This window comes from Pseudochaenichthys georgianus, chromosome 1 (assembly GCF_902827115.2).
Source record: "Pseudochaenichthys georgianus chromosome 1, fPseGeo1.2, whole genome shotgun sequence".
Taxonomy (NCBI): Eukaryota; Metazoa; Chordata; class Actinopteri; order Perciformes; family Channichthyidae; genus Pseudochaenichthys; species Pseudochaenichthys georgianus.
Genome location: NC_047503.1, coordinates 2,145,747 through 2,162,425, shown reverse-complemented (window position 1 = coordinate 2,162,425; position 16,679 = coordinate 2,145,747). Strand labels below are relative to the sequence as shown.

The following is a 16,679-nucleotide window of genomic DNA, read 5'->3' as shown; positions in this document are numbered from 1 at the left end:
TACCAGCCATGGTTAACCAATCAGAAGTGCTGTGCTCCACATGTACCAGCCATGGTTAACCAATCAGAAGTGCTGTGCTCCACATGTACCAGCCATTGTTAACCAATCAGAAGTGCTGTGCTCCACATGTACCAGCCATGGTTAACCAATCAGAAGTGGCCCATGATAGAAGGGGATAGACAGATTGATCCAATCACCTGCCAAGTGCTTTTGAAAGTGCCGGCCCTTTCCAAATGGCTTCCAATGGAGCTTTCCAGATGGTTTGGTGAAACAAACCATCTGGGTCAGGTTAGTGACGCTCCATCACGTGTTTCTATCACAGGGTGAGTCTTAGGCCCCGGCCACACGAGGACGAAAACGGCTAAACGCATAGGATTAACGCAAACGCAATCGCAAACAAGCTTCCGTCCACATGCAATAGTTATCCAGATAGTGTCTGTCCGCACGAGACCGCTCCGTTTAGCTCCAGCCGCTGGAGAAGCTGCAGTACATGTGCAGGAGCCTGTAGGTGGCGCTGTAACTTCCTCCACAAAAGCAGAAGAAGCATGGTTGTCATGGTTGCCCTTCTGTTTATTCTCCGCGGTGGGGGCCGAGGGAACCGGGCAGAGTTTTTCGCCAGTCAACGTGTAGTGTATTAAAGTTTAAATCTTCCGGACAAAATGATAAAAGTGCCGGTCAAAGGTCTTCTTTGTTATTTATTGAGCTTTAAAACAAATGAATAACGACTCTATATAATATAATAATAAAATACACGGAGCCTCTCTTTTTCCTCCCTCTCTTCGGACAGCGCCAGTGTCTGTCTCATGCAGCAGCTGATCCAGTAATGAGTGGCCCGGCCGACAGTAAAAATAAACATATTTATAACTAGTTTAGTTTGAGAGGTAATTAAAATAGCTAAGGGCGATGATCTGACTTGAAGTGTGTGTGTTGCTGCAGCGGGAGGAGCTGCAGGCGAGCAGAGCTGCGTGTCTCCGTCCTGTCAGATTAGACTTCACTCGCGTTTAGGTCCATATCGAGAGAAAGATAAATAATCTGAATTCAGGGTGCAGTTTACTTTGACGCGGGGGTGAGCAGCAGAGGTGGGGAGAGGCGGGGCTATTGCCTCATCATTATTGCTGTAGATGTTGCACAAACAACTGTAGCATGGTCAATAGCGTCCGGAGCACGATAGCAACTCTGCGATCCGCCATTGTTGTTGGTGGCGAAACACTTCAGCAATGGCACGGGGTAAGCGGAGGTGAGCAGAAGAGGTGGGGAGAGGCGGGGCTATTGCCTCATCATTATTGCTGTAGATGTTGCACAAACAACTGTAGCATGGTCAATAGCGTCCAGAGCACGATAGCAACTCTGCGATCCGCCATTGTTGTTGTTGTTGGTGGCGAAACACTTCAGCAATGGCGCGGGGTAAGCGGAGGTGAGCAGAAGAGGTGGGGAGAGGCGGGGCTATTGCGCAATCACTATCAGTGATCTGAAAATGATCGTATAGGGCGCACACACGGAGCTGTTTGACCCCCCAGAGCGTTGCGTATGCCTTTCTATCCACCTTGGGACCCGTTATCATTTCCTCAGTCGTTTAGTGCCGTATTCGGTCGTCCTCGTGTGGCCGAACGGTCTATATGACACTAAACAGTAACACAAACGACCGAATTCGTCCTCGTGTGGCCGCAGCCTTAAACTGAAGCTTGACTTTAAAGCAACCCAACGGAAGTTTCATGTAAGTTTAGTTCTTTCACTCGTAGCTCAGGCTGCGAGGGTGCTAGAGACGGGAGCACGTTGATACGACCTTCCTAGCCAGAGATATGGCCGTATTTTACAATAAACTTCCGTTGGGTCGCTTAAAAACAAAATCGCAAATCGAATCGCAATATCTGTCAGAAAAATCGCAATTCGATTATTACCCCAAATTGTGCAGCCCGATATCCCACATTTGTAAAATCATCATTCTAATGGAAATGTTGGCTTTAGATTCCCACTCATATAAAAGCAGAGTTTATGAAATGAAACCTTCACTGGATCACAACTTGTGATGTCACAGTAGCATCTCCTCGTGTTGGTATGTGTGCCTTTTAGATGCAACTACTAGAATGCATAGAACCTCTGTGAGGCTCATCTCTCTGTAGTTCTCTTTCTCCATGTAATCCCCCCCCCCTTATGCTCCTCTCCTTCTATCTCTCTCCTCACATCTTGCCCCCAGGCAGGTATTAATTGAAGGACCCTTGTTATAATTGGTTCTAATTGTTAATCACAGAGCCTTGTTAGAGAGCAGTCTGATTGTAATTACAGATGCTCGTTAGCCGGGGTCTGTCATTAATTAGGCCTTGTGACCTTGGTAATTGCTGCAGCCATATGTGAGTGTTATTTTCTCGTGAAAATGTTCCTATGGAAAATACCAAAGACGGCTTTTGGAAATAAAAATGTATTATTTGTTCTTTTGTTTATTTGATTTGGGCAACAATGGGGTGATTACACAAGCAGTGTTATCGAAGTGTTGTGTTGGATATGGCTCAAGCTATCATGCTAACACTAATCTGAACAATTCCAGACCTTCCTGGCAAATAGGATTAACCTTGTAGCTTTATCGTAATTTTCCCAATAATTAATTGTGGATAAATTATTGATCATACCTGAAGGTGGTTGTGCTTGAGTTTAGAGATTTAGAATGAAAAATAAAAGCGTGTCACAGGCTAATTAATCCAATAAATGAGCTATGTCCACCGACTGCAGGAGACCGGTTTGAGAGCAAAACCAGACACTGGTGCTAGTACCGTGCAATATATCAGTGTTATATTGAAGTGCAAGTACAACATATTCTTTGGACGGACACTATAATTTACAGTTTTTTACTATGTTCAATCTCAAAAAATAAAAAACATCTATATTGATTCTGACTTTTCTACATCCAACTCACAGGTTTATCATTACTTTGAGAAAAAAGATTATTAATGTAACCCTTTTAGAAGATATGGTCATTTGTTCTGGGAATGGCATTTTCGAGTCTGAGACCCTTAAAAACAGGCGTGGGGCCTAACAGGTTTTTTAAGCCAGGCCAAACTTTTTAAAGTCGAGTTTTCACCTTGAAGACACGTTGGAGGTGTTATAGCATGCATAGCATTCTCCTAATGTGTCTTTTACTGTTTGTACCATTCCTCTCTGCAACTGATGTGTTCTGATCCAAAGTTTAAATATGAAGCAGCGACAGAGTGAACACGGCTCTGAGAGCTGGACGTGATCTTCAGACACTAACATATTGCTGATATGTGAAATTACAAACAGGAAACTGCTGAACAGTTCCAGCTCAGACACACATGAGACACATTAACAGCTAGAAACTCTCAGTTACTGTTGTTTCTGGAAATGGGAACAGATCTGGGAACAGATTGTGTAAAAACAAGGCCCACCGTTTGGTTTAGGTGTTTCGTAGCTCCGGTCCCGCTGTGTTGGCAGCGATAACACAGTACTCACCAACATGGCTTTCAGACAGATACATAAATCAAGTTACTTCTTGAAATGCCATTATCCTCCCAGACACATAATAGCCATGCGTACAGTAAGCACTTGACAGAAGTGCTGTTTTGAGGAATAAGTGCTTATGACTCACACAGTGCTGGAAAATGTGAATGCAGTCTGGAGGCGCAACCTTATCGCACTTGTAAATTAGGCAGTAATGAAAATGTAGGCAGGTACCTGGGACTAATGCTGGGGATCAGTGTGTGGCCGTTGTGTACGACACATTACTTCCTGTGTGTGTACACAGAGCCAATGTCCCCACTAATGTACCACAACTAATGTATCTCTCTGTCTTTCTTCTCTCGCCCTCCAGACACTTCCTCTTTAAGACTGGTACAGGCACCACCCCCCTCTTCTCCACGGCAACTCCTGGCTACACTATGGCAACAGGCTCAGTGTACTCCCCCCCCACCAGGCCGTTGCCGAGGAACACCCTGTCCCGCTCTGCCTTCAAGTTCAAGAAATCGTCCAAGTACTGCTCATGGAGGTGAGCTGGAATCAGCAGGAAGTTCATTTATGTGTTCTCAGTCAAATCTACAAAAGTCACAGGGTGGTTTTTGAGACGCATTTCTCCGTTGGAAATCAAACACACAAGACGGGCTAGTTCGTCAGTGGATGGAGGAGTGGACAGTGGAAGTGGTGCCGGCCTTACTTCAGAGGCAATGGGCCTCATTAGGCTTTCTAGGCTGGGACACAAATCCTTCTGTCAAACAGGAAAGAGAGGTGAAAGGAATTTCTAGCAGATTTAACAACAGACTCCTTTACATTTCTTTTACAGCTGTATCATGTTATGAATAACAAATATAATTCAACTAATAAATGAAGGCATATTATTTTAGGTTAAGCTACCCAGCTTTATATAAATAAATTAAATAAATCCCACCTTTATCAGATGCAGCATTAAACTGAAGAACATGAATGCATCAATAACTATAATACAATCATTTCAAAAGAAGGATTCTGAAATAAGCCATACTACTTTGGGTACTTTCTCTCTTGGTACTTTAAGCAGTGTTTGGATGCTAATACGTTGCTACTTTTACTCCACTTATTATTTTTGTTGCACTTTTATTGTCATTACGTAGTACAGGTACTATGTAACAAAACGGTTTCTCTGCATTTACCCATCCTAGTGTTGGGAGCAGTGGGCTGCCGTTATGAACGCCGCCCGGGGAGCCGTGTGGGAACGCTGCCCTAACTTTACTAAAGTCAATGATCTCACCTCGAGGTGTACAGGTTCCTGCAATGGGACCATGCTCCAGATTATTCTGGCATATGAACGACTGAGAGTCTGGTATTACTGTCTCAACCCAACACGATGAAGTCCATAGGGACTTGGCTTGGCAACTGGAAGGTCACCAGTTCAAGTCCCGGGAAGATCAAGTGCTACCGAGGTGTCCCTGAGCAAGGCACCGTTCCCTACACTGCTCCCCGGGCGCTGTATTTGTTTTTATGTAGAAAAAAAATACATTCAACAGCTAACTAAACAGAAGGCTCTCCTTCGGCTGTGGAGCTCACACAACTGCTCCTTTACCAACCGCACAGACATGTCTTCCCTCTGAAAGAGAGAAAAGACTCTTTGTAGAACTGTTTGTAATCTGAATGAGTCTGTGAGCAGCTTGATACTGTACTTGAGTACAAGTAGAAGTGTCAGAGTGTAGGAATACACTGTTACAAGTAAAAGTCCTGCATTCATGCATATCATCAAAAGATACTGAAAAGTAGTCCCTGTGCAGATTGGTCCATTACATTACATGTTACTTGTTAGACGCTTTTATCCAAAGCGACTAACATACTCAATAATATATATTTCAGAATGACATAATGATATGTTTTATATTGTTCTCAAAGCTGGTAAAGGAGCAGCTAGTCTGAATGAATTTGTAGACTGCAGGGTAGCTGGTGGATTTACTCCAGGTGGAACTACAGTCTGATTCAACACTTGGTTAGATTTCACATCATTCATCCACATCTGAGAAGTAACTAAAGGTATTCAATACATGTAGTGGAGGAGAAGTACACCATGTACCTCTGAACTGTAGTGGAGTAAAAGTACACCATGTACCTCTGAACTGTAGTGCAGTAAAAACATTGAAGCATTCAAGTAAACTACAAGTCCCTCAAAATTGTTCTTAAGTACAGTACTTGAGTAAATGTACTACTTTACTGTACTACTGAGTGTACTGTATCCTTACCTTTATGTCCGAGTACTGTTACACCATCGACCTGCTGGCTCTTATCTCACACACCACAGAGACTTGAAAAATGTCTCTCACACACACACACACACACACACACACACACACACACAAACACCACACACACACACACACACACACACACACACACACAGTTTACATGGACATGTGCCATCTAAGTGGATTTTAAAGGGTTTGAGTTACGTTTACAGTCGACTGCATCTTGGCAGTAACTGGATCCATGAAAGCAGCAGCCAATAGCCAGCTGCCGTCTGACTGCTGGGAGACTCTGCTAACTCGCAGACTACAGGACTGTTCTGGGTTTACGTTGGGAGGGGGCCATGGCACAAAAGAAGCAATTACCACAGCACACAAACAGTAGTTGACAATGTAAATGATGGTCTTTCTTTCATTGTATTTGTCTTCTTTGCAAATATATTAACCTTGTCTAATGCCTCATAATAATACAAATAGTGAAATAGCAGCAGTGCAAACAGTAAGCACTTCTGTCAGGCCTGGGTTGTCAGGATGTAGCATGTGCAGGACTACTACAGGATCCGATCATAATGAACGCTACCTTCTGGAGAACACGTCTTGCTCTAAGCTCCTCTCCATCACTTGCCTGACTGCACAGGAGACACAGAAGTAGTTTGCAAATCAAGTGCATTGTGGATGTTGATCTTACATCAGAAATAAACAACTGTGAGGCTGCAGACAATACACAAAGGACTTCTCTGTGTATGTAGGGTTACACAGAACAGTTCATGTTTATTTCACACCAAACTGATACTGACATGATGACAGCAAGACAATAACTATCGTTTTTGTTTATCTTTCTCTCTCAGGTGTACGGCCCTCAGTGCAGTGGGACTCTCTGTGCTGCTCGCCGTCCTGCTCTGTTATTGTATAGGTGAGACCACACACCCACACACCACACACATGCACACCACACACACACACACACACACACACACACACACACACACACACACACACACACACACACACACCACACACACTCACCCACCCACACACCAGACCACACACACCCACCACCCACACACATACACACACACACCACCCACCCACACACAACACACACACACACACACACACACACACACACACACACACACACACACACACACACACACACACACACACACACACACACACACACACACAGACACACACATACACACACCACCCACACACACCACACACACACACACACACACATTCTGTGGTCTGTTTTTAACTCTCCCGCTCACAGACACACACACCGAGTGCTGAATGTACACGCAGTCTGGTCCAGGTGCAGGAGGACAGAAGAGACTTGTATTCTGCGTTGGTAATCCTCCTCATCTCTGTACCATGGTGTCCTGCTTCCTCCCCGTCTCGCTCTCGGTGTTGCAGCCCGTCTTCTTCTTGTTGCTGCATGTGTAGCTTTTCACTCTGTGGTTTTGAGCCCATCAGATAGCACCAGGGTTTTCCTTGCTGTGGGCCTTATATATCCCCCCCCTCACAGGATGTGCTATAGGTGTAGGCTAATCAATCATGGAAGACTGTGCGGTCAGTTGGAACCTGCTTTTGATACAAGGTTTAAATGATCTGTACCATCTTCAACATCACTCCATCAAATTCAAGAAAATGGGTCACATTATAAAAGTCCCACTCCGTTTTTTCTTATATAAAAATTAGAGCCGGGACTCGCTTAAAAAAATTAATCTAATTAATTAGAGGCTTTGTAATTAATTAATCAAAATTAATCGCATTTGAGAAGCAATTTTCACATGGATTTGACTCCAAGTGGTCTACAGTCGAGTGCAATCCAGTGAGCCAGGGAGTTGGTTATTTTCTCAGACGTGGACTTACTTATCCCGGCCCTGAAACCAGTCACCTGGTTGAGTGTGGGTTGGGTCAGGGTGTGGTTCCTTGCACTCGGAGTCGGGCTAACGTCCACGCTAGCTGCTACATGCTTTGCATTTAGGTGATACTTTAGGCTTGATGTGCTGCGGTGATATGCAAATTCTTTTTGGCATAATTTGCACACAACCGTGCTCTTATCGACGCTTCCATCCGTCCGTTTTTTAAAACAAAATGTCCCATCCACGGGGCCGACCAAAGCGGTCTCATCAGCTTGTTCGTTCATGTTTGACTATTGTTCACCGTGGTTTGTTGTTGTTTGAAGTCCCATGCTGAAGTCATGAGTTGGTGCTCCAGTATAATCGGTACGCCTGAAACTCATCCAGTGAGAAACGTTCCGCTGTGCAAAAATAAGTACGATTAAAGTGCGATTAAAATGCGTTAATTTTTGTGTAATTAATTCATCTTAATTAACGCGTTAAAGTCCCGGCCCTAATAAAAATCAATCATTCCCATCATCAGAAGAAACCGACAAAACAGGGGGTTACGTATTGTAACCCTAGTTTTATAAGCACAGGCGGAGCCCTCTACTGGACTCTATGGGTACTACTCTCTATCATGCGTGCTTTCACCTACTGAGTTTACGTAAACGTAGCCGGCCAATCGGGGCGAGCCTACCTGAATGCGCGCGCAGGCCCACAGTATATAAAGGCGGCTACACCCGCCGCCCACTATCCTATACACTCTTCAGCGAGCGGACTAGGAAAGACAGGGCCCCCAGGTAGAGGGCTCCGCCTGTGCTTATATACTAGGGTTACAATACGTAACCCCCTGTTATATTTCAAACAGGCTCCGTCCTCTACTGGACTCTATGGGTACAGTGGGCGGAGCCCCGATGTATACACGCCCTGTCATCCAACAACATCGACCCACCACACCGTCCCTGACCGGCTTTTGGCTAACATCCATTGCATCCCCACTTCCTCCCATCCGGTTGTAACCGTAGAGAAGTTTGGATAAGGCACACTCACACACGCTTACCTCGTGTAGATACTCTACACGAGGTAAGCGTGTGTGAGTGTGCCAAATCCAAAAGATCTGTGCGGAGACTCCGTCTGGAGCCTACCACGCACCATGTTCCCCAGGTCCCTCAGGAGCATGGGAAAACATAAGTGCACCACGTCCCCCACACTCACACACGCTCCGTGTAGAGTGGGCATGGACAATAGTGAGGAAGGCTCTCCCAGCCTGCCTCCAGCCCTGTATGGGGCTGATTGCGCACCATGTCTCCCGAGTCCCTCAGGAGCATGGGAAAACACAAGTGCTTTATGTCCAGGGGGGGGTCAGACACCTGCTGACCCACAGCCACCCCTCTCTCACCAGTCATGCGTTGCCTCGGCAAGCACAGACGACGAGAAGGAGCCAGACATGTCCAGGAGATAACATTTTATGAAGGAGCCTGGCGTAGACCAAGACGCCGCCGTGTATATATCTTCTACACTCACGCTGCTGAATAAGGCTGTTTGACACAGGCCGTGTAGAATGCGCACGGACCCCAGTGGGGAGGGCTCTCCCCGCCCCTCCATAGGCATGTGTAATGCACCCGCATAGCCATCCTGTTAGGCGCTTCTTGGAGAGAGCTTTTCTATAGCCACACCTTCCCCAAAGCACACAAACAGCTGTTCAGTGAGTCTACTGGCAGCCGTGCGCTCTACATAACATGCTAGCGCACGCACTGGGCAGAGGAGGTGCAACTTAGCCTCCCTGGCCTCAATATGGGTGGAAGATTAAAGCCACCTAACTGAATAGCCCTTGACCTGAACGAACTCCTTAGGCTCTTAGGAGTAAAGGAGGGGTTCGGCCTGAGTGTCGCCCCGCTACGGTCACCCCGGATCAAAAGGCAGCTTGGGTGCACGACAGAGCGGTCAGCTCGGACACTCTTTTGGCCGAAGTCAAGGCAAGAAGCAACGCTGTCTTCCATGACAGTGCTTTCAGGGAGGAAAGCTCCAGGGGCTCAAATGGTTCTGTGACCAGAGCCTCGAGCACCAGCGGCAGGTCCCACTGTGGGGCGGAGGCGTGCCCTACTGGGCGCTGCCTCCTGACCCCCTGCAAAAACCGCGACATAAGCGGCTGACTGAAGGCTGACCTGCCTCCAAATCCCTCAAGGCAGGACGTGATGGCTGCTGCATACACCTTGATTGTGGAATGAGCCAGCCCCCTGTCCACCAGTATCTGTAGGTAGGTAAGAATAGAGCCCCGCGTGCATGACAGAGGCTCTAGACTCCTTCCTTCACACCATCGCCAGAATCCCGCCCACTTTGGCCTGTAACAGGCTGTGGTGGATTCTGCTCCTGCTGCTTGGATAGTCTGAATAACGTTGTCAGACAGCCCCACCTGTCTCAGCCTGTCCCTCTCAGGAGCCAAGCCTGGAGAGGTTGGCCCAGCGTGGGTAACGCCCCTATTGCCCCTGCTTCCTGAGACAGCGCTCCCCAGACCTGAGGAATAGCCCAGGGCTGGCCCACCATCATCTGTGTTACCCCGTGTACCACGGCGCCAGGCGGCAATCTGGGGCCACTAGGATGACTGACAGCTGCTCCCGCCTCACCCTATCCAGAAGAGGGGGGATAAGGTGCAGCGTTGGAAAGGCGTAAAGCAGCTTCCTTGGCCATGGGCGGATTGTCCCACCGGACCGCGGCCTGCTCTCGTTTCTCTTTGAAACGGACATTATGGGCAAATGTGGAATTGTGGAGAGAGATGACTCTTCCTCTGGGATAAATGCCATAGTCTTTACTAAATGCATTTTTCACACACACATCACTCTAGACTAGGGTTACAATACGTAACCCACCGTTCATGCAACAGGGCCTCTTTTCGACTTCCTGTTGAAAGGAAACCTATCTCCTCCCAGGATGATATATTTGACTCTCTATTGCCCCTGAATGGAGGAGGGACGCTGCAAAGCTTGAGTCAGTAACCCAGTCTCAGTGTCCGGCCCCTCTACTCTGTCAGTACACAGCTTTTGTGGGTCTTCCATTCCCCACAAAACTGTGTTCAGGGGACATGCCAGCAGCTGTGGAGCCAAAGCTAAGAAGCTGTAGTATTCTCTGGTGGCCTACTCCGCTGCCAAACCTTCCATAAGAAGGGAGTTTTGGCATGGGGGCTGACACGGAAAAGTGCCGATTTTCTACTGAGGTCCTTGAACGCACCGCGGCATGCTCCCGTGGGGCCGCGGCTCTGTCCTAATGCCGTCTCTTTGAAATGGACATTATGGTGAAAAGTGGAAATGTGGAGAGAGATGACTCTTACTCTGGGATAAATGCAATCGTTTTCACTGAATGCGTTTCTCACACACACATCACTCTCTCTTGAACCCGCACAGTGCTTTGACAGCACTTCGGTTTATTCCACTCACGTGCACGCGCCCACCTGCTGGCTCCTATACTGGAGTTTACAGAGGGGGGGGAGTGTGGGACAGTGTTATTTCCTCTGGGGATGAGCAAGAAGCAGCCACGCTGTGACTACTACTCACCCACGTAACCAAGGAGATCGATCCAAAGAGCCCTTCCGTAAACACGGGGGCTCCCGGCCCGGGAGATCAACACGGTCCTTTTGGAAAGTGCCATGCGGCGTGATCCCTCACCGGGATATCACACGGCAGACAACGGCGGCGGCCACGATGAAGCTACAAATAATCGCTCTGATCTGGTGAGGTGGGGGCATCTCCAGCAATGAGGGAGATGCCCAACACACCCGTGTTTATTTGCAGTCGCCTTGTCACGCGGTAGCGTGGCAGAGCTGTTTTCAGCTCCCTGCCCAGCCTGCTGCCCGCTGGGAGCAGCTGCGCTCCGCCGCCATGGTCATCACCTAGGGCGGTGGACCTCCCATGGACCGGACCCGGAAGTGCCCGACAACGGCAAACCGAGCCGTTAAGTAACGGGGCAGAAACCCTCCTTTTTACGCAGCGGTCCAGACATAGACATCAAACGGCGACACATATTCAGTTGGCAGTTACTTTGGCATTAGGGCAGGGATATCTAGATACTTCCCAAGGTTTGACATAATGAATTGTGTTACTACTTTTCGTAGCGGATGCATGTCAATTTAAATCAATACATAAAACTATTTTTTAAATCAATAAAATCTTTTTCTAAATCCATAAAAGCATTTAAATTATTATTGTCGTTACTTTGTTGAGAATGTGGCCGTGTGTAATAAGCGGGATAATGTCCACATTGCACATTGCATAATGTGCCTTCATGCCGATCTAGATCCCTCCGCAAAAACAGAACAAAAAACGGCTCGTTCGAGTGCGAGAGCCGGCTCCCGTCGTTCACTATAGGATCCGCCCCTATACGATCCGCCCCTATACGATCCGCCTCCTGCAGCCAGACTCTATTGCGATTGGCCGGCTACGTTTACGTAAACTCAGTAGGTGAAAGCACGCACAGCATGATAGAGAGTAGTACCCATAGAGTCCAGTAGAGGGCGGAGCCTGTGTGAAATATAACAGTGACGACAGACAAATATGGAATTCATCCAATTGCAGGAATGCTTTGTGCACCTTTCTTCAGGGTGCTGATGAAAGGCAGGAATCTTCTCAAATATGTCACTGTCACAGATTCTCACATGTGCAAGATTTTGCCTTACAAATTCAATTGTAATCATCCCTTACATTAGTCTCTTTAGTGAATAAATGGTACATTCGTAATGTTCCCTTTTAATAGAATGTGTGTGAATAAGGTGACTTTCCCCAGATTTAGACCAGCCTGAGGCAGAATAGATACAATTACGCTGGTCCAAAATGAACTGTGGGTCAAAGGGATTCTACATCATCTCACAATGATAATCTGTGGAGTGTAATTATAGAAGTTGCCAGCTCTGAAACATTTTCTTCCTGCCACTGAATAGACAGAGTCAGGGTTAGTCTACTTATAACAGAAGACATTTCACATCAAGTGGGGCTACACTTGTCTCAATAATATCTCGCCCCATGAATCTCCAAATTGATTTAATACAATTTGTATCAATATGTAATTGAACTCTTTTGGTGCAAAAAGGACTTCTGATAGACCTGAATGTGCCCTCACTCATTTAAAGAGTGTTCTACTGAAGTTATTCATGTCTTGAACCTCGCATGAGAAATGTCAAACAGATTTAGACTCAGACCAACTCATGTCCATTAGATTTACATGAATTGCAAAGTCTTTGGGACGGGCAAATAAAAGAACACATTTAGCAAACAGAACACAACATACAGTTCAGACACACAATGCATTGCATCTTAAAGTCTGAACATGACTGGGACTTGAGAATAAGCCCAACATATGTGTCCAATCAGACTTCAGTCCAGACAGAAAATACATATTATTAGCCTTAAATATCCCATTGGAGGCCTCACATTTGCACCTGTAATCAGAAATAAATACTTGATGCTTTAGAACGGCCAGGGCTCCTTGTTAGATTGTGTGGGAGTTGTTTTCATTTTGAAAAGCCTCTAGATAAAAGAGAAGAAGGAATGATGGGAAAGAGTCAGAGGGGAGGGAAGGTGGTATTTATTCTAAAGGCCAACCATTCCCACAATGAACAGCAGCAATTATGAACGAGGACTGTCCTTGGAATTGGAGATCTGTTGCCACAGGCTCGTCTATGTGTGTGTGTGTGTGTGTGTGTGTGTGTGTGTGTGTGTGTGTGTGTGTGTGTGTGTGTGTGTGTGTGTGTGTGTGTGTGTGTGTGTGTGTGTGTGTGTGTGTGTGTGTGTGTGTGTGTGTGTGTGTGTGTGTGTGTGTGGTGTGTGTGTGTGTGTGGTGTGTGTGTGTGTGTGTGTGTGTGTGTGTGTGTGTGTGTGTGTGTAACAGTCTCCCTCACACAGCATTATTAAAAAGACCTTTTTAATAAACACATTTGAAGCGATGCTACAGTGTATTAATAACCCAGCCGTGGCCCTCGTCACAGGGTCATCTCAGCATCAACGCTGTGCAGGGTCTTTTAAATGTTGTTTTTCTCATATAGTCTCTTTTTCATGTCATGTAGACTCTAGGCAGGTTGTGTGCCTGTGAGCTGTGCAAGTGTGTATGTCCCTAAAGCGTGTTGTATCTTGAAGCTTGAAAAACGTTGTTTCTAAATCGAGCTTTTGAGATTTCAAAATGTCTTTCTATTAGCTGGTAATGTTGGGTTGAATTTGATCATCATATTCGTTAAACAGGGAGGGATTTTAAAAAGGTAATCCGTTACATGAACCAGTTACAAGTAAAACTATTTAATAAGGAACCTAATCTAAGTATCAAAATGGTCATTCAAAATGTATTCTACTGTAATCCTGCTGGTAATCTCTATGTTTCTTTTAATGTCATTGTAATCTAATACAGATACCTTTACTATGCAATCTGTTACTCCCCAAGCATGATATAGTGCGTGCTTACTATGGCTGGAGCACCGTGTGCAGTTCATACACCATCTGGGGAAGTTTAGGGAAAAGGTCAAAGTTAGAGTTAATGAAAAGTCAAACATTAATCACGGGTGTATGACCACCCCCCCCCCCCCCCCTTCCAACTGCACCACCTCCGCTGTAGAAAGGGCACAGCGTACTGCATCAATCACGAGGTGCAGAATCATCCAATAATGATAAATAAGCAGGACACTTTTCACTTCCAATGGAACAAAGAGCCTAAAGGTGGAAGTCCCAGCCTGACGTCAGGCGCAGGAGGCCAGGGAACAGCTGGGGGAGCAACACATTACATACTACATGTCATGGATTACATCATCAGGAAACAAAACAAAGGTTACTGTATTCGATTGCAATTATACAAAAATAAGTAATCAGATTACTGTTACATTTAAAATAAAAAAAAAATGGAGACGACCAGCAGGATTACAGTTTTAGAATACATTTTTGAAATAAAGAAAGATATATTATAGGAAGACGTACTGAATGAATTTTCTTTAGGTACTATATTTACTTTAAATACCTTTATTTTGTAATGCAGTAGGTGGACACCTTATTTATGAAACAAAAATACAGTCTACTGTATGCTTTTAATCCATGTGTTAAGCTCAAAGAACATTTGTAAACTCTTATTGTTGCTACATTTTTGATGTGAAATATCTTATTGTTATTTATTTTCCAATTGATTTGATTTGCATTGGTTTTGAAATTGAGGTTATCAAAAGTAATGGACAGTAATCAGGTCACATCACTTTTATATTGTAATACTTACATTAGATTAGTGATTACATTTATTTTTTTAGAGATATTGTTTATATTTGATATACTATTTTATTTGTATTTCTTATTGTTCATTGTTAAATCTATTCCACTTTTGAAGTATTTGTATTTGAATGTTGAATACATTGCTCCTGTAACAAAATGACTGGGATGAATAAAGTATATATGTATCTTTCTATCTATGCAACTAGATATAGTGACGGACTCCATGTCACAGTCACCCTCCCATCCCTGCGGTGAATAGTGCAATCCCTGTGATAAGGCATGCTTCCTCATTGGACCAGACATCATCACCTGACATGAGTCAGCTTGTAAAGCTGCTATACATTATTCAGCTCATAAGTCATGTTCAAGTGCTACACCTGTGAGAAAAGCACCATTTCTAAACATAAAGGGTGTTGAGAATCATGCAGCCCCTCTCAGTATGTGTCAGATTATCCGGCTGAACTGGGATCAGTTTGCTCTTCTGAACGGACGCAGTCAAGGCTGACAGCTTGTAGATTCCAGTCTCTCTTTGAACACAGTAGGATAGTTTCTCTCCTCATCCATACGAGTGGTTCTCCTGCTGCAGGGAAAGTCTTCCACAGCTTCAGGCTCACAGACCCATTCATATCTATAAAGAACAGCACGTATAAGGCTGTTGAGCAACCTGGCAACAGGTTATTCGTAACAGCGTCCTCTGACTGTCTTAGAAGAAGTAGGGATGCATAGTTACAGTTTTTCTCAATTGCTAAACCCACTATTTAGAATCAAAATGCATTTCTTCAAAACAAGAACATAGCCATCTAAACAGAAACACACTCGCCATAACTCTGAATATCTTTTGCAAAATGCACTTACATGACCAAAACTGAAAATACTGGTCACAAAAAAGAATAAGTCGATCGAAACAGAACACATGGTCCTCTAATGAGACACATGTGTTTTCATAACTGAAGCTCCGGTCACCATAATAACACACTCTACCATAACAATATACATTTCTTGCAAAGTGCTCGAAGGCACTCAAAACTAAAAAGACCCCTTCCAGAACCAGATACCTTCTCCAAAAACAAACATGTGTCAGCTCATCAGAAGACTATTTGAACAGTCGTTACTAAGTGGCACACTCAATGCTGACTACAATCATCAACACACAAACCTCAAGCTATCGATATTGGAAACTGAAGGGAAAACTGCCAAGTTGGGAGAAACAAACGTACATATAGGAAAAACAGTATGTTACTGTAACTATGGCATAGTTTTTATTGTCTCATTTTCAGAAGAGCACCGTAACAGAAACAAAAGATGAATAGCAATACACTGGAAAAAAGATAACACGGGTAAATGATGTAAATCAGCAGTAAAGCAGAGAATGAGATCTATATAGCTTTACTGATCTGCTCTTTGGCCTCTGTCTGGCCACATAGCCTCATCTACGTCACAGCGTATGTCTTCCCTTGCAAGGCAGCGTGGGAAATATCTCCTTGCGTGTCGACACCACCCTTGACAGGATTCCGCAGAGATGTCCCGACAGCCAGCATTCATTGCGTCCAAAAGGGGCATTCTGTCATGAGGATGATGGTCACAAACCTTCCATCTCCAGGCAGAGAAGAACTCCTCAATGGCAGACTCTTGTTCTGGAGTAAAGGCCTTTCCTCTGCCACCAGAGCGGGGTGCTCTTTCAGTTCTATCAATACATATTTTAGAATGTTATGTACTGTAATATAAAAACAGTGATCGAAACCTACATAAAAATAGAAATAGAAATTCCTCTCAGAGCTCCTCTACCTACTCGATCAGCCATTTTGTTCACACAAACATCTTACTGAAGTGAGGGAGGTCTTTTATAGGATTCTCACTAATTACAATTACGATAGGGCAGTCATTGATATCAGCTAACAGCA

At 45.1% G+C, this 16,679-nt stretch overlaps 1 protein-coding gene across 4 annotated transcripts in view; it reads left to right on the top strand.

Moving 5' to 3' along the window:
* The window catches only part of tenm3 (teneurin transmembrane protein 3), a 235,705-nt gene that overhangs the window by 115,655 nt on the left and 103,371 nt on the right, over positions 1-16,679 (top strand). For 2 of the 4 annotated variants that reach the window (XM_071202915.1, XM_071202907.1), the window contains exons 1-2: positions 3,843-3,994; positions 6,551-6,615. In XM_071202915.1, the coding sequence (XP_071059016.1) occupies positions 3,888-3,994; positions 6,551-6,615 (172 nt within the window). In that variant the 5' untranslated portion in view covers positions 3,843-3,887. Of the gene's footprint in view, positions 1-70; positions 141-401; positions 439-2,250; positions 2,266-3,756; positions 3,995-6,550; positions 6,616-16,679 lie in introns of those variants that run through there. The other 2 variants (XM_071202940.1, XM_071202922.1) reach the window with 2 other exon arrangements.